At 43.6% G+C, this 21141-nt stretch overlaps 1 protein-coding gene across 2 annotated transcripts in view; it reads left to right on the top strand.

The window, feature by feature from the left end:
* LanB2 (laminin subunit gamma-1) overlaps positions 1-21141 on the top strand; it is a 140019-nt gene that overhangs the window by 82054 nt on the left and 36824 nt on the right. For both annotated transcript variants that reach the window (XM_080269103.1, XM_080269102.1), the window contains 5 exons: positions 1722-1946; positions 7256-7438; positions 9242-9439; positions 12917-13113; positions 14702-14917. In XM_080269103.1, the coding sequence (XP_080125229.1) occupies positions 1722-1946; positions 7256-7438; positions 9242-9439; positions 12917-13113; positions 14702-14917 (1019 nt within the window). The remainder of the gene's footprint in view (positions 1-1721; positions 1947-7255; positions 7439-9241; positions 9440-12916; positions 13114-14701; positions 14918-21141) is intronic.

Raw genomic sequence — 21141 nt, 5'->3', positions numbered from 1 at the left:
ATTAATACGCCTTATTAGTAAAGTATAACTGCTGTATCCTAAGTGGCTTTAGAGATTTCCTAACACCTGTTCCTTGGCAATTTATTCTGTCCATAACACCTCAACATCCTCTTGAATGTTATTGATGCGAACTGTGTTGGCATTACATTTACACAAATAATACAAATAACAATGTTAAGGTGCAACAGTCATATAGAAAGTAAATGGCTAAGGAAGAGCTGTTATGAAGCCTCTTATGCCAACTAGCATTGGGCCCTAAATCAATTACTGTACATAACACAAAATATAACCATTACATGCATTTCTCATCCTACTTTTCAAAAGCCTTTAATATTTATACCCATATCAGTTTGCTTTCAGGATACTATGAAGCACAATATATACAGTAGAGCTGGCCACCCATGTTGTGTTTACAGGGCCCTTGCCACTCTACACAGTGTGCTAAGAAAAACTTGACATCCAGTTGACAACCATACCAGCCAATTTCAATGCATTCCAGCCCACCATTGTGTGTGGTTTTGTAGCCACTATCCATCAGGCATCTACATAGCTTTGCTCGACCCACATACTTACTCATGGGGGGGTGGCCACAAACAAATCACCTCTAGTCAACTCTGTCATCCGCCACACTGTCGTTTATATACGTTTGAGCCTGCAAGTATCCTCTTCCATTACTGCCCAGGTCTCACAACCATACAGCATTACACTCATAACATATGCTGCATACAGTCAGGAGGAGCAACAGCTCACTGAACTTCTTCCAACCATTCCTCACTCTAGCCACTTAGCTAGCTCCCGCCCCACCTCCAGCACATAACATGTCTCCCAAATAACAAAACTCTTCCACACATTCAAGAGACTCACCAGCAAGATCAATCCTTTCACGCTTGAAAATCTCCACATGCTTTCCTTGACACAGTGCACACATGAAATCACCATTATCTCGTAGTCCACCTCTAATACCACTACATCTCTAATGCACCCACTTATCACAAACACTGCATTATCTTGCAGTCTACCCCTAATACCACTACATCTCTTATGCACCTACTTATCACAAATACTGCATTATCTTGCAGTCTACCCCTAATACCACTACATCTCTTATGCACCCATTTATCACAAACACTGCATTATCTTGCAGTCTACCTCTAATACCACTATATCTCTTATGCACCCACTTATCACAAATACTGCACAAGATGGAATTACTTCCCACACCCTTGTTGCAAATCGCACATGGCCACTCTCACTCTTCTTTGACAGTACCACCACCAGCCCTAGATACCATCACTTTTGTTTTATCTGCATTAACCCTTGAACCCCACTCCATCTCTCCACGTCCTAGATCTTTCCTTTGCCTCCCTTTCATTCTGCAGTCAACACCAAATCATCAGCCTACAGCATCTCCCACGGGTGTCTGTTTCTGAAGTCACCTGATGATGATGATGATGCCAGTGGAAGTAGTAGTAGGAGTTGTAGCCGTGATGGTGATGATGATTATGATGATGTGATGGTGATGATGACGATGATGATAATCTCGATGGTGGTGGTGGTGATGGTGGATGTGGTAGTAGTAATAGTAGTAGAAGTTGTGATGGTGATGGTTATGCTGCTGCTGATGATGATGATAATAGTGATGGCAGCAGTGGCTGTAGTGGTAGTAGTAGCAGTAGTGGTGATGGTGATGATGATGATAATATTTCTCCAACACTTTTCAGGTCGAGGGTTTCTGGATGACGTAAGCTTGGAAACAGCACGCAGGGGTGTGTTTGGGGTGCCTGCCAGCTGGATAGAGATGTGCACATGTCCTGAGGGATATGTAGGCCAGTACTGTGAGTCATGTGCACCAGGGTATAGACACAGCCCAGCCAACGGTGGACCTTTTGCATCGTGCATCCCTTGTGACTGCAATAACCACGCTGATATTTGTGACTCGGAGACCGGTAAGCCGTCTATCTGTCTGTCCATCTATCTGTCTATCTATCCATCTGTCTATCTATCCATCCGTGTGCACCAGGGTATAGACACAGCCCAGGCAGTGGAGGACTGTCTGTACCTTAGATATTCCTTGTGACTGCAATAATCACGCTGATATTTGTGACTCGGAGACTGATAAGCGGTCCGTCTATCTGTCTTTCTATCTATCTGTCTATCTATCCATCTATCTCTGTCCTGTCTCTGTCTGTCTGTCTATCTATCCATCTATCTATTTAAAGAGGAAATTGTACACAGCATACTTCATGTAATTTTTGAAGGCTGGCGTATGATGATGATGATGATGATGATGATGATGGTGATGAAGTGAGAGAGGGAGGGAAGAGGGGGAAGAAGGAGGGAGAGGGAAGAAGAGAGGTAGGGAGGAAAGAAGGATGATGATGATGATGATGATGATGATGAAGGGAGAGTGGGAGGGAAGAGGGGGGAGAAGATGGGAGAGGGAAGAAGGGAGGTAGGGAGGAAAGAAGGATGATGATGATGATGATGATGATGTTCTTTGGTTAGGTAATGATGATGATGGTAATGATCTTGTTTGGTTAGGTTAGGATTATGATTATGATGAGAATGATTCTCGTAGGTTATGATGATGATGATGGTGATTATTATTACTATTATTATTATTATTATTATTATTATTAGTATTATTAGTATTATTATTATCATCATCATGATCATCATTATGAAAAGATCAGTAAGAGAGAGTAAGAAGCGAGTGGATGAGGAATTTGGAAGGAATTTGAGTGTAAAGTGGAGGGACTGTAAGAAAATGTTCTGGAAAGAAGTGAAGAGAGTAAGACAGGGTGGAAGTGAAGTTAGTAGGGGAGTGAAAAACAAAAATGGTAGATTACTAGTGGAGAAGGGAGAAAAAGTGGGCAGATGGAGAGAACACTTGAAGGAATTGTTGAACATAGAAAATGGAAGTAATGCGAGTATAAGTGGCTGGGGAATGGCTGGGAGAAGGAGGGAGGTGAGAAGACAGGAAGAAATCAGTTGGATAGAAGTTGTGGAAGCAATGAAGAAAGTCAAATTGGGGAAAGCCCCAGGAATTGATGGAGTGTGTGGTGAAATGCTGAAGCATGGGGGAGAGATAGTAGTAGAATGGATGTGGAAGATGTGCAGATTGGCCTGGAAGGAAGGTAGAGTCCCGGAGGATTGGAAGTCAGATATAATTATTCCCTTGTACAAAGGAAAAGAGGAAAAAGAAGTGTGTGGTAATCATAGGGACATTTGTCTTCTTAGTGTAATAGGAAAAGTGTATGGTAGGATACTTACTGACAGAGTTAGGGAAAGAACAGAGGAATTAGTTGGAGAAGAACAGGGAGGCTTTAGGAAGGGAAGAGGTTGTGTAGATCAGATATTAATTCTTAGGTCTTTAGTGAAAAAGTTTCTAGAGAAGGGAAAGAAGTTGTATGCGGCTTTCATGGATTTGGAGAAAGCATATGACAGGATGGATAGACAAGGATTGTGGAAAGTATTAAGAATATATGAAGTAGATGGGAAGTTGTTGAATGCTGTGAAGAGTATGTATGATGGTGCTAAGGCTGCAGTGCGAACCTGAGTGAATTTTTTTCTTTGAAGGTTGGGTTGTAGCAGGTATGTGTCATGTCTCCATGGCTGTTCAATCTTTACATGGATGGGGTAATAAAAGAGGTACCAGGTAGGGCAGTGGATTTTGGAGTGGCCCTAGTGAGTGAGGGTAGTGTTTGGAAATTCCCTGTACTGTTGTTTGCAGATGATACTGTGTTGTTGAGTGAAGACGAAGGGGAGCTGCAAGGCTTGGTGGATGAGTTTGGGAGTGTGTGTTAGAAACGGAATCTAAAGGTGAATGTAAGGAAGAGTAAAGTGATGGTCTTTGAGAGAGGTGAAGTCAGTGAATGTAGTGAGGCTGGATGGTGAGGAAATGGAAAATGTGAGTACGTTTAAGTGCTTGGGTAGTGTGATGAGTAAGGATGGAAGTTTGGAGGGTGAAGTGCTTGAAAGGGTACAACAGGGAAGAAAGGTTGCTGGTTCCTTGAATGCAGTGATAAGAAGCAGGGAAGTGAGCATGGAAGTGAAAAAGTTATTGCATGACAGTATTTTGATACCAACTCTAACGTATGGAAGTGAAGCTTGGACGTTGTTGGAAGGACACAAGTCAAGAGTGAGAGCAGTGGAAATGAGTTATTTAAGAGGAGCCTGTGGAGTCACATGGAGAGACAGGCTGACGAATGAAGATATAAAGGAGCGTTTTGGTGTGGATGTGGATGTGATAGGAAGCGTTAGGAGGAACACACTGAGGTGGTTTGGCCATGTGGAGAGGATGGAGGGTGAGAGACTGACGAGGAGAGTGTGAGTGAGGCGGAGGGGGGGAGAGGGAGGGGGAGGCCGAGGATGAGATGGAGGGATGGAGTGGAGAGGTATATGAAAGAGGGTAGTGTGAGTTAGGAGCAGGGCAGTGAAATGGCGGGGGACAGGGCGATGGAGGCGATTTGGTTGTGGCCACCCCGTGCGGGATTAAGGCGTCTGGCAATAGATAGATAGATAGATTATTATTATTATTATTATTATTATTATTATTATTATTAAGGGAGAGAGGAGCAGTCAAGAAGAAAGACTGAAAGTCGAGAAGCTGAAGATCAAAGAAATGGCAGATGAATACAAGGCCAAAGTAGGGAAGAAGTTAGAATCAGTGAAGTGGAATGAAATGGATCTGGACAGCCTGTGGAATGCATAAGTACTGCTTAGTTAGGAATGCTAAAGCGGTGTGTGGTGTGGCATGCGTAACAACAAAGAAGAAAGGAGCGGCATTGTGGGATGAGGAGGTTAAGAGAGCAGTCGAAGAAAAGATGAAGATGTGGCTAGGATGGATGTAGGACAGGAGTAATTAGTCTGAAAATAGGAAGTCATTCTGGAAAGAGGTGTGGAAATGTAGAAGTGACAGTGGAAAGAAATGTCAAAGTGTGAAGGATGTAAGTGGTAGATGGAAAGAATATTTTGAAAGTCTGTTGAATGGGAATGGAGAGAGCAGAGTGGCTGCTAACATGATTGGTTTTGGGCGCGTACAGAGAAGGAATGGAATGCCAGGAAACGTGGCACTCGCCGAGGTAAAGAACATTGTGAAGCGGCTGAAAAACGGAAAAGCAGCTGGGGTTGATGAGGTGTATGCAGAAATGATTAAGTGTAGTGGAGAGAGCAGAATGAAGTGTTTGTTGGAGATAATTATGCAAGAAGGCATGGATGAGTGAAACTGTGCCAGCAGAGTGGAAAAAGGGCAGTGATTGTACCCCTGTACAAAAACAAACGTGAGCGAAGTGAGTGCAAGAATTATCTTGGCATAAGTCTACTGAGTGTTGTAGGGAAGGTATGTGAAGAAATGTTATAGAGAAAATAAGAGAGATGTCAGATGTCGTGGTGAGTGATGAACATGGTGGCTTTAGAAACGGCAGGGGATGTGTGGATCAAATATTTTCAGTGAGACAGATAGTGGAGAAGGCTTGTGAGAAGGACTATAAGGTGTTTATGGCATCTATGGATCTAGAAAAAACATATGACAAAGTAAATAGAGAAGGATTGTGGAAGGTTTTGCGCATGCACGGTGTAGATGGTAAGCTGATAGGTGCCGCCAAGAGTTTTTATGATGGTAGTGAAGCATGTGTAAGGGTAAATGGGCATCTAAGTGAATGGTTCACGATCAGTGTGGGCGTGCGACAAGGACGTGTGATGTCCCCATGGTTGTTGAATATATATATATATATATATATATATTATATAGATGAGGTGATGAGAGAAGTAAAAACACGAGTAATGGAGAGAGGGATGGCGTTGGTAATGAATGGTGATGGGTGGAATACCTCAAATTTATTGTATGCTGATGATGCAGTACTACTTGCAAATACTGGGCAGGAGCCTGGTAGACTAGTGCCGAGTTTTGTAGATGTCTGTGAGCGTCGTGCCTTGCGAGTAAATGTAGAGTAAAGTGATGGTTAGTGAGAGAGAAAGTGACTCCCAGAGTGATGTTACAGTGATTGGAGAGAGACTGGAATTGGTGAGATAGTTCAAGTACCTGGGTACAATGATAGAAAAGAGAGGAGAATGAGCAAAAGAAGTTGAGTGACATAAGGAAGAAAGGTAGCTCGTGCTATGAAGGCCTTGATAAGAAAGAGAGGCTTGAATGTTGCAGCTGCACAAGGCTTACATGAAGAAGTGTTAGTGCCAACTTTAACATATTAATGTGAGACTATGGTGTGGCATCATAATGAAAAGTCAAGAGTGAGAGCAGTGGAGGTGGGACTGCTGAGGAATTTATGTGGAGTATAGAGGGTCGATAGGACATGAAATATTGTGATTCGTGAAAGATGTAGAGTGAGGAAGTCGGTGGACACCAGAATCGAAAAGAGTGTACTGAGATGGTATGGTCATGTGGAGAGAATGGATGACAGTAGAGTGGTGAAAAAGGTATATCTGAGCGAATTTGAAGGAGGGAGGAGGCGAGATAGGCCAAGGAGAAGGTGGAGTGTGTGAGGAAGAGAGGTATGGAAGATGGTGAGGTTAAGGGATTAACAAGAGATTGAGCTGGCTGGATGAATTTTGTGTAGAGAAGTGCATAACCGGGGATATGGCGCCCTTTCAACGTGACAGCGTTCGGATTGGCTCTATCAGATAGGTATATGTGAAACTACAGAACGTGATAATATTTTTTTGGCCTGTCTGATGGAGCCAGGATTTCGAGGGCTTGAATGATGAGTGAATGGAAGCTTTGCCCATTGAACTGGGCAAACATTTGCAGTCTGGACGTTGCTACTCCTCACCCTGTCTATGGGTGGGAAATGAGGTCTGGATGATGATGATGATGATGATTATAATTACCATTATCATTATTCCTCTCATCATTATTATTATTATCATTAATATCACCATCATCACTGTTATTATTTTTGGTTTTGCCATTATTATTATTATTATTATTATTATTATTATTATTATTGTTATTATTATTATTATTATTATTATTATTATTATTATTATTATTATTGTTCTTCTTCTTCTTCTTCTTCTTCTTCTTCTTCTTATTACTCCTCCTCCTCCTCCTCCTCCTCCTCCTCCTCCTCCTCCTTCTCCTCCTTCTCCTCCTCCTCCTTTTCCTCCTCCTCCTCCTCCTCCTCCTCCTGCTACTACTACTACCACTACTACTGCTACTACTACCACTACTACTACTACTGCTACTACTATTATATTATTATTATTATTATTATTATTATTATTATTGTGCCATCAGGTCGGTGCATCTGCCAACACAACACAGCGGGAGAGCACTGTGAGAAGTGTGCCAAGGGGTACTACGGCAACGCGTTACGAGGTCAGCCAGACGATTGTACCGCCTGTCCCTGTCCCAACGGCGGGGCGTGTATCCAGCTGCAGAACGACGTGGTGTGTCTCGAGTGTCCGCAGGGCTATGCAGGTACGTCTGTCTGGCTGTCTGCCCATCTCTCTGTATTAGTCTCTCTCTGTGTATGTGCCCTCCTCTCTATATGTTTATGTCTGTGTGTCTTTCTGTGTCCTTCTGCCTATCTCTGTCTGTCTGTCTCTCTACCTATCAATCTGTCTGTCTGCCCATCTATCTGTCTGCCCATCAATCTTTATTTCTCTCTCTCTCTCTCTCTCTCTCTCTCTCTCTCTGTATGTCTTCCTTTCAGTGTGTTTATGGCTGTGTATCTGTCTATATCCTTCTACCTTTCTCTCTCTATCTGTCTGTCTTTCTGCCTATCAATCTGTCTGTCTGTTTGTATGCATCTGTGTATCTATCTGTCTATCTATCCAGGTACAGAACGACGTGGGGTGTTTGGCGTGTCCACAGAGATATGTTGGTGCGCCTATCTGTCTATCTATCTATCTATCTATCTATCTGTTTGTCTATCAGTATCAATCTGTCTATCTATATCTATCCCTCTGTCTGTATATCTATCTGTGTATATATATTTGTATCTTTTTATCTATCTGTCTATCTACCTATCTGTCTGTCTATCTATCTAACTGTCTATCTGCAGTGATGTTTGTCTCATGTCCACAGGAATATGCTGGTAAGTCTGTTTGTCTGTATATCTGTCTATCTGTCTGTCTGTCTATCTCTCTATCTGTCTGTCTGTCTATCTGTCTGTCTGTCTATCTGTCTGTCTGTGTCTTTCTCTCTCTCTCTCTCTCTCTGTTCATTTATCTCTCGAGTGTCCACAAGGCTATGCTGGTATGTGTATCTATCTCTCTGTCTATCTGTCCAAACAAAGATGTGCCGTATGTATGTCTTTTTAGGCAGTAGATGTTTGGATTATGTCTGTCTAACTGTCTGTGTCTATCAGTCTGTCTGTATTTATCTGCCTGTCTGTTATCTATCTGTCTCTGTCTCTATCTATCTATCTATCTATCAGTGCATCTATCTGTACGTGTCTATCTGTATATCTGTCTCTACAATACTATCTGTCTATCCATCTATATACTGGATCATCTATCTATGTCTATCAATATCTATATTTGTGTCTATCTCTCTGTCTGTCTATCTATCTATCAATCTATCTATCTGTGTCTGTTTATCTATCTATCAAATATAAAAATTTCAGCTCAGTTGATGGCCAGGTGTGGTAAGATTGCAGTGTGATTTTGACTAGTAACCAAGGAGACTCATTCCTAACCTGATAAAGATCCATAACCCCATTCAGCTCAGTTGATGGTCCGTGTAGTCATATTGGAGGCTTGCTTTGACTAGTAACCAAGGAGGCTTATCCAGAATTTCATCCTTTTGCAGCATATTTCACGTAGCTCAGTGGCTGAAAAAAAAAAAAAAAAAAAAAAATGCAATGCCTCTACATCCTTTCCATAGCACTTCTTCGTGACCAGCATCTTATTCTATTGTTAATTTAAGATGGAGGGATGGTAATGTTAGTCCAAGTTAGAGTGAAAAGGGTATAGAAGAGAGAGAGAGAGAGAGAGAGAGAGTAAATTAAGTCAGGGTAAGAGGAGTGTAGTGAAATCAAACAGAGTACGAGTATTCCGACCTCCATTTTTCACGTGTGAGATGTGAGTTATGTACGGATGACAGAGATAGATAGATAAATAGAAAGATAGATAGTTAGACAGATAGACAGAAAAATAGTTGGATGGATAGTTAGACAGATAGACAGATAGTTGGATGGATAGTTAGACAGATAGACAGAAAGATGTTAGATAGATAGATAGATAGTGTGTTTCAGAATATTACTTTTGTTTTTTTCAGGTGCGAGGTGTGAGCTGTGTACCGACGGCTTCTTCGGGGACCCCAAGGGACGCCATGGTCCCCCGCGCTTCTGTGAGCCGTGTGAGTGTAGCGGTAATATCGACCCCAATGCTGTAGCCAACTGTAACCGCACCACAGGAGAGTGCCTCAAGTGTATATACAACACAGGTGGCTTCTACTGCGACCAATGCCTGCCAGGTAAGTGTCCTGGTGGTTAATGAAGCTCCCTAACACCTCTTCCTAATTTATTTATTTTGTCAGTTACTATATCTTCCTGTAACTGGACTACAGGAGAGTGCCTCAAGTGTATATACAACACAGGTGGCTTCTACTGCGACCAATGCCTGCCAGGTGAGTGTCCAGGTGGTTAATGAAGCTCCCTAACACTTTATTGATTTGTTTTGCTTAATACACCTTGCTTTCCTCTTGTGTTCGAAGTGTATTTATAACACAAGTGGATTTTACTGCAACCAGTGCCTGCCAGGTGAGTGTCTATTGGTTAATGAAGCTCCCTAATGCCTCTTCTTGATTGATTTGTTTTGCGTATTTCACCTTACTCGTATTTTCGTCAGTTAAGGGAGCTCTCTAACACCTCTTATAGTTTATTTGTGTTATGCTGTTTCATATATGGTTATCTGAGTTCTTCAAAACAGGAAAGAATATACAAAACATCTTATGATAAACCCTAATAGTACAAGGCGGACACACAAACTCCAAGTGGCAGGACTACAGGTTTATTATGAATCTTTCATTTTGACTACACTATTATTACAGTAAGGTCTAGAACATACAGAGACACATATAAGGTAAATGAAACGGTCAGTCAGGGACCTGCGTCTTACTAGGGAATCTGAGGGGACCTCTGCTCCAAGCATCTCTGGGGAGACCGGGCAGGTGAGTTTACGTCTGTATGATCAGGTGTTGTCCATTGCGTATTTTAAGGCAAGAGGCCAAAAGGGAGAGACTACGAAATATTTAGTTCTTCCTAAGGACCTGAAGGGGACAGACGTTAGTGTCTGTTGTTCCCAAAGGGGGCATCAGGGAGGTTGGAATGGACCCAAGAAAATCAGGACAGCAAGGTGGTTTGTTGTCGTCATCGGGATCTCCTTTCCAGGCGTAGGGAGAAGGGGACTGAGGAGTAGTGTAACAGGGAACTCTAGGGATGGGGTCACTTTGGGGGTCGTGGTATCTTGCAGCATTCGGTTTTGGTCAGGAGTACGTCGTGGCTTCTCCGGTGTTGAACTGCATTGAGCCAGTTCATTAATGGAGGAGGGACGCTGTGTTGCTTTGCTCTGGAGCTGAACTGTGTTAAGCCAGTTCAGTTAGTAAGTGGTGTCATGACTACTCTGGAGCTGAACCGCACTGAGCCAATTCAGTAGGCAAGGAGGGACATCGTGGCTGCTCTGGAACAGAACTGCGTCGAGCCAGTTCAGTAGGGATGTCACATAGGTCTCGGCTCAGGATATGCAGTAGCCATTCAGGAACAGAACTGAGTCGAGCCAGTTCTAATAAGACATCGCTTCAAGCCAACCTCTGGTCAGAGAAGCATCGAGCCTTCGTAGGAGTACCATCTTCAGTAGTGCTCAACGGACGAGAGCTGGCCGTTTGCAGTACTTGGGGCTCTGGCAGCGATGGCAGGTGGGTTGCAGCTCGGGGCGAGAGGGGCGCCCAGTGGCGGCGTGAGCGTGGTCTCTACGCCCTTCTTTCTCTGACGCATGCGTGGCAAATATCCTGGTGGTGGAGCGAAGCTGCCGCCCACCCCTGACATGGTCTTCTGTGGTGGTAGGTGGAGTGGGGACCGCGGTAGATAGCCTCGTCCCGGACATTTCAATTTTTTTCATTTTTAACTGCGACCAATGCCTGCCTGGTGAGCTCTTTAGATGGTTAATGAAGCTCTCTAACACCCCTTCCTAATTGATTTATTTAGCTTACTACACCTCACTGGCCTCGATATTAAACTAGACTTGTTTTCGTAAAGTTAAGGAAGCTCCCAAACACATCTTCCTAATTGATTTATTTTGCCTATTACACCTCTTTTATATAATTTAAATCCTTCCAGTATCACCATACTCTGCATAAATAACGTGCAAAAGGATATTAACCAGACATATCCAAAAATAAATAAGGAAGGGGTGTTAGGGAAGGTGCTCAGGCAGTGAGAATAATGATGATGATGTTGATGATGATGATTATGATGATAATGATGATGTGGTAGTGACTGTGATGATGATGATGATGTAAGTGGTCGTAGTGATTGTGATGATGATGATGATGATGATGATGAGGATGATGATGACTGTGATGATGATGTAGGTGGTGGTGGTGGTGACTGTGATGATGATAATGATGATGAAGATGTGAGTGGTGGTGATGGTGATTGTGATGATGATGATGATGATGATGGTGATGGTGATGATGATGATGATGATGATGATGATGATGATGATGATGATGATGATGAACCGTTGTGGTGTGTAGGTGGATGTGATAGAAGGCGTTAGGAGACGTACACTGAGGTGGTCTAGCCACGTGGAGAGGATAGAGAATGAGAGACTGACTGGGAGGGTGTATGTTAGTAAGGTGGAGAGGGAAAGGGGAGGGAGAGACTGAGGATGAGATGGAGGGATGGAATGGAGAGGTACATGAGAGAGGGGGATGTGAGTTGGACGAAGGGCAGCCTAATGACAGGACTGGGTGACATGGAGGTGATTTGTTTGTGGCCACCCCTTACTAAAGATAGATAGATGGATAGGTACATGTATTTTTATTTTTTCCTTGATATACCAAAGGATTGACAAAAATTATATGGAGGTAGGGTAAATAGGTGAATGAAAGACGTTACGGGATAAGAAGGGTTAAAAACTGAGTGTGCGAGATGGGGAACAGGATATGTTGTTGTTGCTTTTGTTGTTATAGTAGTAGTAGTAGTGGTAGTAGTATTTGTTGTTGTTGTTGTTGTTGTTGTTACTGAATTCTGGTCTGTGTGGCCAAGCAGACCCATCAACTACAGGTAAGCAAGTGGTTCCCTGTGACCGTCCTACTGGTACAGTACAGTACATACACTGCTTAGAGATCCGGCGCCCCCTTCTGGTAGACAGTGCTTCATTAGGGTCAAGCCAGAGTCCTTTGCAGGGTGGGGTGTGGAGAAATATTAGGTGGTTTGGTTCCTGGTGGACGCTGCAACTGCTCCACCCAGGTCCTACAGCACTGCCATATATACATTTCGCATCATTGGTGTGTGGTGCAGTGGCCCTTTAGTTGCTTAAGAAAGTTCCCAAGCACCTCTTCCTTTGTGACTTATATTTGGATATGGCTGGTTCACACATTTTCTGTGTTATTTATGCAAAGTACGGCAGCATTACAAGGATTTATATAACACAGAGGAGGATAGTAAGGTGTAATAAGCAACATAAATATATTAGGAAGAGGGCTTAGGGAGCTTCCTTAACCGATGAGAATATGACAAGGGATATCACAGCATCCCATGTCTGTGATGATGATGATGTTGATAATGATGACGGTATTCTCTCTCACAGGATATTATGGTGATGCCCTGGAACTGCCCAAAGGAGACTGCCGGCCATGTCACTGCAATGCGTATGGTACTGCAGCTGATTGTGATGATAATTATAATAGTAGTGATAATAATAATGATGACGCCTCTCTCTCTTACAGGATTTTACGGTGATGCATTGGAACTGCCTAAGGGGGACTGCCGGCCGTGTCACTGCAACGCGTATGGCACCGTAGCCGAGAGGTATGGCAGGAGAGTGTGTGACCAGGTGACCGGACAGTGCCAGTGTAAGGCACATGTCACGGGACTAAAATGTAACGAATGTGAGCCGGGATACTGGGACCTTACTGGCGGACAGGTAACAGTATGCTTCTCTTGTTGGTATTTGTAGGAGCTTCTATTGTTGTTATTATTATTATTATTATTATTATTATTATTATTATTACCGGTACTACTACTACTACTACTACTACTACTACTGTCTGTTATTATTATTATTAGTAGTAGTATCTCCATCATGAGTGTCATTACCATAGTCTTCACCACCACCACCACCACCACCACCACCATTGTCATTGTCAGTTTTATTATCATCACTCACATCATCATTGGTGGTAGGTGGTGGCGACCATCATCCATTCACTTGATGTAGTGCTACCTACTTCTTCCTTCACCATTATCATTCATTTTCTGTGTCTGCTCTCCTCTCTTCCTATTTCTCACCATCATCCACTCACTTGATGTAGTGCTGCCTACTTCTTCCTTCACTTTTATCATTTTTGTGTGTGTCTGTCCTCCTCTCTGCCTATTTCTCACCATCATCCACTCATTTGAAGTAGTGCTGCCTACTTCCTCCTTCGCCTATATCATTGTTTTTCTGTGTCAACCCTCCTCGCTGTCTGTTTCTCCCATCTTTCCTGTCACTTTTTATTTTCTCTCCTTTTCAGGTGGCTTTACACTGAGTGACAAGCCTAATGGCTTCCCGTAAGCCAGGAAACCATTTACAACGCCGGGTTGTAGCCATATAACCAACCCATACGTGTTCCCTACGTGTCAACAAGTGGGTTGGCGGAGGGTTTACTAGCCCCTCCCCGTAAAACAACTAACTCAAAGACAAACCCCATCCCTTACCCAATTATCGCATCTGGCTAGAGATAGATAGACATCATCATCATCATCATCGTAGTCATTATCATTGTCATTATCATTATCAGTTTCATCATCATTATTGCCAGTTTTATCATTATCATCATAAAGTGTGGCCTCAGGGATATGGGAGTTACAAGTACAGTTACAGTTAATGACAAGTACAGTTACAGTGAGTTACAAGTACAATTACAGTGAATTAAAAGTACAGTTACCATGAGTTACAAGTACAATTACAGTGACTAGGAAGGCTGCCAGAGACTGAGCGGCATGGACAGCCGCCATTACGTGACCGTAGCAAACGCATGCAAGCATATTGGAGCCTTTATAAACGAAAGGAAACGAAGCAGACGATCATCATCATTATCGTAGTCATTATCACCTACATCATCATCATCATCGGCATTGTCCGTTTCATCACCCTCATCATCATCATCATAATCACCACCACCACCATCATCATCATCATTACCAACATTATCATCATCACCATATTTTTCACTCCGTTATACCTGTTCTCGCATTTTTTTTTTCAGTCCGTTATATGAGTATCCGCAATCTTAACAGTTCTCCATGAACATATCTCCAGCTTTTACTCTCTCTCTCTCTCCAAGCAGCCCTTGATTACCATATCCGACACATTTAACTGTACCTGCCTGTATATGCAAACCACTGTAACTGTACTTGTCATTCACGGTAACTGTACTTGTAACTCACTGTAAATGTACTTGTAACTCACTGTAAGTACTTTTAATTCAATGTAACTGTACTTGTAACTCACTGTAACACTCTCTCCCCAGGGCTGTGTACCATGTGACTGTGACCCCATAGGAGCTGTCAACGGCACATGCAACATCCACACGGGCCAGTGCTTCTGTCGGACGGGCGTGACAGGACGAACGTGCGACATGTGCCAGACCTACCACTATGGCTTCTCCCAGGATGGATGTTTACCCTGCGACTGCGACCCAGTTGGTTCCGTGTCCCTGCAGTGCGACGCTACCGGCCAGTGTCCTGTGAGTAGCTGTAGTTTATAGTTTGGTTGGGATGGTTTGAGCATGAGGAGAGGAGGGAGGGTGACAATTGGGTGTGGAGAGTGAGAGGTGTGAATGAAGAGCTGATAGGAATGATGGAACTGGAATGTATTGGTGCCGTGATGAGGATAGATAGATTGAGATGGTTTGGGCATGTAGAGAGGATGGAGAGTGGGAGACTAACTAGCAGAATGTATGTGAGTGAGGTGGAGGGGGAGGGAGGAGGAGGGGGAGACTGAGGATGAGATAAAGGAATGGAATGGAGAGGATGGAAACTGACAGACTAACTTGGAGAGTGTACAGTATGTGAGTAGGATAGAGGGGAGGAGAGGGAGGGGAAGACCAAGGATGAGATGCAGGGATGGGGTAGAGAGGTATATTAGAGAGGGGGTGTAAGTTGGGGGGAGGGCAGTGAAATAGCGAGGGACAGGGCGACATGGAGGCAATTAGTTTGTGGCCACCCCTTACAGAACTAAGGTGTCTGACTAGAGATAGACAGCTCATTCATTTTTCGTTCATTTTTGAAGGTTCCAACATGCTTCCATGTGTCGGTCTTGGTCACCTAATGGCGGCTTTCCATGCTGTTCGATCTCTGACAGCTTCCCTATTCAGTCCCTTATCCCTGAGGTCACACTCAGTGACCTCTTTCCAGGCCTTTTTCGGTCTACCTTTCGCAACCCTATCCTTAACATTTGCACTTCTCACTTTCTGCACCCATTGAACATCTCCTATCCTCTCCACATACCCAGACCATCTAATCTACCTCTCCTCATCACAAAACCATTACACTCCAGTCCCATCCTACCTCTCAACTCTTTCACCGTAAACCTAGGCCCCCCAGGCCTTGCATTCAGGGACGCACTGCTCATCCACCTAATCATTGTCTTTTTTGTACGTTTGAGCCTGCGAATATCCTTTGCCTTTACTGCCTAGGCCTCACTTCCATACAATATTATACTGCTAACACATGCTGCATACAAAGATCCCTTAGCACGGAGTAAGAACCCTCTCAGTGTCAGCAGAGGCAACAGCTCCCTGAGCTTCTTCCAACCACTCATCACTCTAGCCACAGAGCTAGCTCAGCCCCACCTTGAGCAGATAACATGGCTCTCAAATAACAAAACTCTCCCTCACTCAAGAGACTCACCAGCAAGATCAATCCTTTCATACCTGACAATCTCCACGTATTCTCTCTGACACACCGCACACATGAAATCAGCATTGTCTTGCAGTCTACCTCTGATACCTCTACATCTAATATGCACGCACTTATCACAGACACTGCAAAAAATGGAATTACTTCCCATACCCTTGTGGCAAATCGCACATGGCCACTCTCCCTCTTCTTCGACAGTACCACCACCAGCCCTAGATAGAATCACTTTCGTATTATCTGCATTTACTCTTAAGCCCTTGTGCCCCATATCATCTCTCCACTTCCAAAATCGTTCCTCCGACTCCCTTTCATTCTCTGCAGTCAACACCAAATCATCAGCATACAACACCTCCCACGGAAGTCAATTTCTAAAGTGAGAGGGCTTCAAGTACCACGATAAACAACAAGGGGCACAGAATTGACCCATGGTGCACACCAACATTTACTGAAAACTGATCACTCAAATATCCATTCACCCTTACCTGGGTGCGAGCACCCACATACATGGCCATAACCACCCTAACCAGCCGCTCCTCGATCACAAGCGCTCTCATTTCCCACTTCACCACCTCTCTAGTTACTCTGTCAAAGGTCTTCTCCAAATCAACAAAAACAAAATACAATTCCCTTTTCTTTCCTAGATATCTCTCCTGAATCTGTCGAACATTGAATATGGGGTCTATGGTCCCTTTGCCTGGCATAAAACCAAACTGCATCTCATCAGTATTTACTTTCTCTAATCATACCTTCTAGAACTCTCTCTATTACCTTCATTGTCTGGTCTAAAAGCTTGATACCTCTGTAATATCCTCTTTCCAAGGCATCATCCTTCCTCTTGTACACATTTACAATTACACTCTTCAGCCAGTCATCTGGGACAACACACTCATGTATAATCGTATTTATCAGGTCAGTGACTAACCCCACTTCTGTATCTCCTGAGGCTTGCAACATTTCAGCAGACAACTGAGACACACTTGCTGCCTTCCCCACCTGCATCCTGCCTATTGCCCTGCTCACACTAGCAGTGTCAGTCAAAGGCCAGGGGCCAAACACTGGACCTGCTGGCTCCAAACCTTCCTTGTCCCAGTCAAACTTCTCATTCAACAACTGGCTGTAATGCTTTTCCCGTGCCTTTTTAATATCTCCACTGTTCACCGTTACCCTTCCTTCATTATTCTTCTCATACTGCTCACCTATGATATCCATATTCTCCCTCTTCATCTGATTTGCCACCTTAAATATCATATTCTTCTTTTCTACACAATTTAGGTTATCAAGTAAATGCCTCTGAGACTCAGACTCCGCCCTGTAGACCTCTCTTCTGGCCCCACGCTTGGCAGACAAGTATTCCTCTCTTTTACCACCCTTCTTCCATTCCCGGAAAAGCTTTCTTTTCTCCTTAACCGCAGCCTCAACATCTTTATCCCAAGTTGCTTTATGTCTTGGTGGGCCTCTTGTAATACACATACTGAATCAGCAACTCTCAAGAGGTTGCTCTTGAGGTCTCTGTACTGCACATTAACACTTCTGTCAACGTCTCCCTGTTCAGCCACCACTCTCCTCATCCCCCTGTAGAAGGCATACTTTACTGCTTGGTTATTCAACTTTCATATTTTCCTCCTAGGTGCATAGGTCGTCTTTTTCATCGTCCACTCCTTAAGCATTATGTCACATAACGATAACTTGTGTTGCTGCACACACTCCTTGCCTCCTATAACTTTAACATCCCTCACTAACTTCCTATCAGATCTCCTGACCAGGAAATAGTCTATCTGGCTGCGATTTCTCCCACACGTATGTAATAAACCTACTCTCTCTCCCTAATATGTGTGTTGCATACAATCATGTTCGTTGCCTCTCCAAACTCGAGTATCCTTTCCCCTTCCTCATTTCTTGTATCATGTGCACATCCCCCATGTATTCCTTCATATCCTTGAACCGCATCACCTACATTACCAATTACGTCCCCTCCCAAGACTACAATCTCATCATCCCCCATACCACTTACTACACGTATTAAGCCATCTCGGAATCTATCCTTCTCTACCTCATTGAAGTCTGCCTGTGGAGCATACGGCGATATAAAAGAAACCATTTTCTCGCCAAACAAAATTTTCACAACTATTATCCTATCTATCTATCTATCTATTGCCAGACGCCTCAATCCCGTTTGGGGTGGCCACAAACAAATCGCCTCCAAGTCGCCCTGTCCCCCGCCATTTCACTCCCCTGCTCCCAACTCACACCCCCCTCTCTCATATACCTCTCCACCCCATCTCTCCACCTCATCCTCGGCCTCCCCCTCCCTCTTTCCCCCTCCACCTCACTCACATACACTCTCTTCGTCAGTCTTTGACCCTCCATCCTCTCCACATGGCCAAACCACCTCAGTGTGTTCCTCATAACGCTTCCTATCACATCCACATCAACACCACAACGCTCCTTTATATCCTCATTCGTCAGCCTGTCTCTCCATGTGACTCCACAGGCTCCTCTTAAATAACTCATTTCCACGGCTCTCACTCTTGACTTGTGTCCTTCCAACAACGTCCAAGCTTCACTTCCGTACGTTAGAGTTGGTATCACAATACTGTCATGTAGTAACTTTTTCACTTCCATGCTCACTTCCCTGTTTCTTATCACTGCTTTCAAAGAACCAGCAACCTTTCTTCCCTGCTGTACCCTTTCAAGCACTTCACCCTCCAAACCTCCATCCTTACTCATCACACTACCCAAGTACTTAAACGTACTCACATTTACTCTTATATATGACATATTCCTCCCATTTCTCCCCAGCCAACACACCCACACCATCACATCCGTCTGTCCATCCCTGCCAGAACAGCTTATAATAACAATCCCCCCCAGCAATCTTTCTGGCTGATCCACCCCTATACCGGACTTCTTGCACACGTCCCACATCCACTCACCTCCTACTCAATGCCTCAGCCACTTCCCTTGCTTTACCCCTCAAACTTTCCACATTCCACGAGGCCGCTCTGATCCCGCAGGGTGATTCAGTGTCCTCAGGCTTGCTTTGAATATCATTCTTTAACGTGGTCATAATCAGTAAAATAGTAAAAGGAGAACATGCTACAGGCCCTACCCGCTGCAAAGTCCCAGGTCCAGGGAATGAATCTGGGACCCCTAGCCCACCAACCTGACCAGTGGCTGTGGTACATTGATAAGTTTTGTTCGGAATGTCAGGGTAACTTTTCTTTTATTGATTGATATTAATAAAATATTAATGTTGGGTATTAATTACGAGTATTTTTAACTGCCAAAAATTATAGACCCTGTTATCACAGGCAAAATTTTATGCGTTGTTATTATTATTATTATTATTATTATTATTATTATTATCCATCCATCATCCAATCCTACTGTAATGCAAGAAATGTGGCCACCTGTGTAATGATCAGAATTTTAGAGCCACCGTCAATATGATGCTGAGAGGTAGTCACCAGTGTAACCCAAGAAATTTTTGATACCACCGCTAATGCCAAACCAATGTAATGACAGAAAGTTTTAAAGATTATGAACTATGGGTAGCGTGATCTTAGAGTGTATGGGACTTGTGGTAGCGTGAAACATTTGGAGAGTGCGTGAGCCCGTGAGATATTAAGCACACTTTGCGGGCCACTCAGTCTCGTGTGTACCACACCACTCCTTACAGGATAGCAAAGTCCAAACTCGTAATGACTTAACCTACTGTAAGTTTTACTAAGCGCTAAGAACTGAGACAGATTACTCTTTAAACTGGGAATGAACCCAAGCGAAATAATAATGAGGATCTACATCACTGGAGATTTTAATCTTTACAAGCTAAGCTAATACTGAAAGAATAAAGATACACATATATTAATCCCGTGGACTCGCGGGAAGATTCAAAGATTACTGATGCACATGGATAAACTATTCCCATGGTCACAGTTGGACTCGCGGCAAGAATAGAATACCAAGACACTCTCTTATGATTAAACTCGTATAACTCCAGAATCATGTACAGTAAAGTCACAAATATTATGGAACAGGGATCAAATAAACTGTAAACAAAATGGACTGTAAACAAAATGGACCAGCCGATATATTAGTTATTTAGGCTACATGATCTAGGTAAAAAAGGGGGGGGGGGGGTGAGTGTGAGGTGTTTTGGCAGTAGCCTGAAACGGACGATCTGCGATTTTGGAGAGAAGTGGCGGTCTCAGTTATTCAGTACATGAGGGATCAGGGGAAAATATAACTTATTTAACTTTCGAATAAGAGGACTTATTACACGAGGGAGAAGGGGGGGGGGAGGATGAGAGTTCGACACTAACCTGCCATGTTGAAGACAAGTGGCGGTCTGGCGGTTCTTTTTTTTTTTTTTTTTGGCTTCTTTTTTCCTGGCCTATCAACCATTGGGGCCGAAGCCCCTGGTCATTAAGGCCGGATATATATATATTTATATATATATATATATATATATATATATATATATATATATATATATAAACATATATACATATATATACAAACACACACACACACACACACACTCGCTGGTGCAGTGGTAACGCTCTCGCTTGCCATCTGGTGGACGGGAGTTCGCGCCTCGCTCAGGTTGCGAAAAGTTTCACTGACGAAGTGGGTGGTTACTGTCCCCCTTGAGCAAGGGGACGGGTGTGTGCGTGTGTGAAGGTCACAGCCTTGCCCTCAGATCGGACTAAATGAGCTCTCAGCTCCCTTCCGTGAAGGTAAAAGCTGACGATCACGACCATCAACTGACCCTGACTGACCCGGTGAATTACACGCACACAGTGGGAGTCAGAGGTAGCAGACGTGCGACGTCGGCGCTCCGTACCAAACCAGCACGGCCAGTGGCATTACCTAAATTAGTATCTTTACATGAGTCAAGCTCTGTACCAGGTTAGACTAAATGATTTTTCATTATTTAAAAAAAAAAAAATAATAAGAAGTTTAAACAAGACTTGTTCAAACAGAAAAGAGAACCAAGAGGCGAAAGAATGCGCTCAGTCAGCAGAGGTTTGTTTAGACTACAACTGCC

Source organism: Coenobita brevimanus, chromosome 31 (genome assembly GCF_032717465.1).
Source record: "Coenobita brevimanus isolate Jiangsu-jjx chromosome 31, ASM3271746v2, whole genome shotgun sequence".
Taxonomy (NCBI): Eukaryota; Metazoa; Arthropoda; class Malacostraca; order Decapoda; family Coenobitidae; genus Coenobita; species Coenobita brevimanus.
Note: the sequence above shows the minus strand (reverse complement) of the source record. Positions and strands in the feature narration are given on the sequence as shown.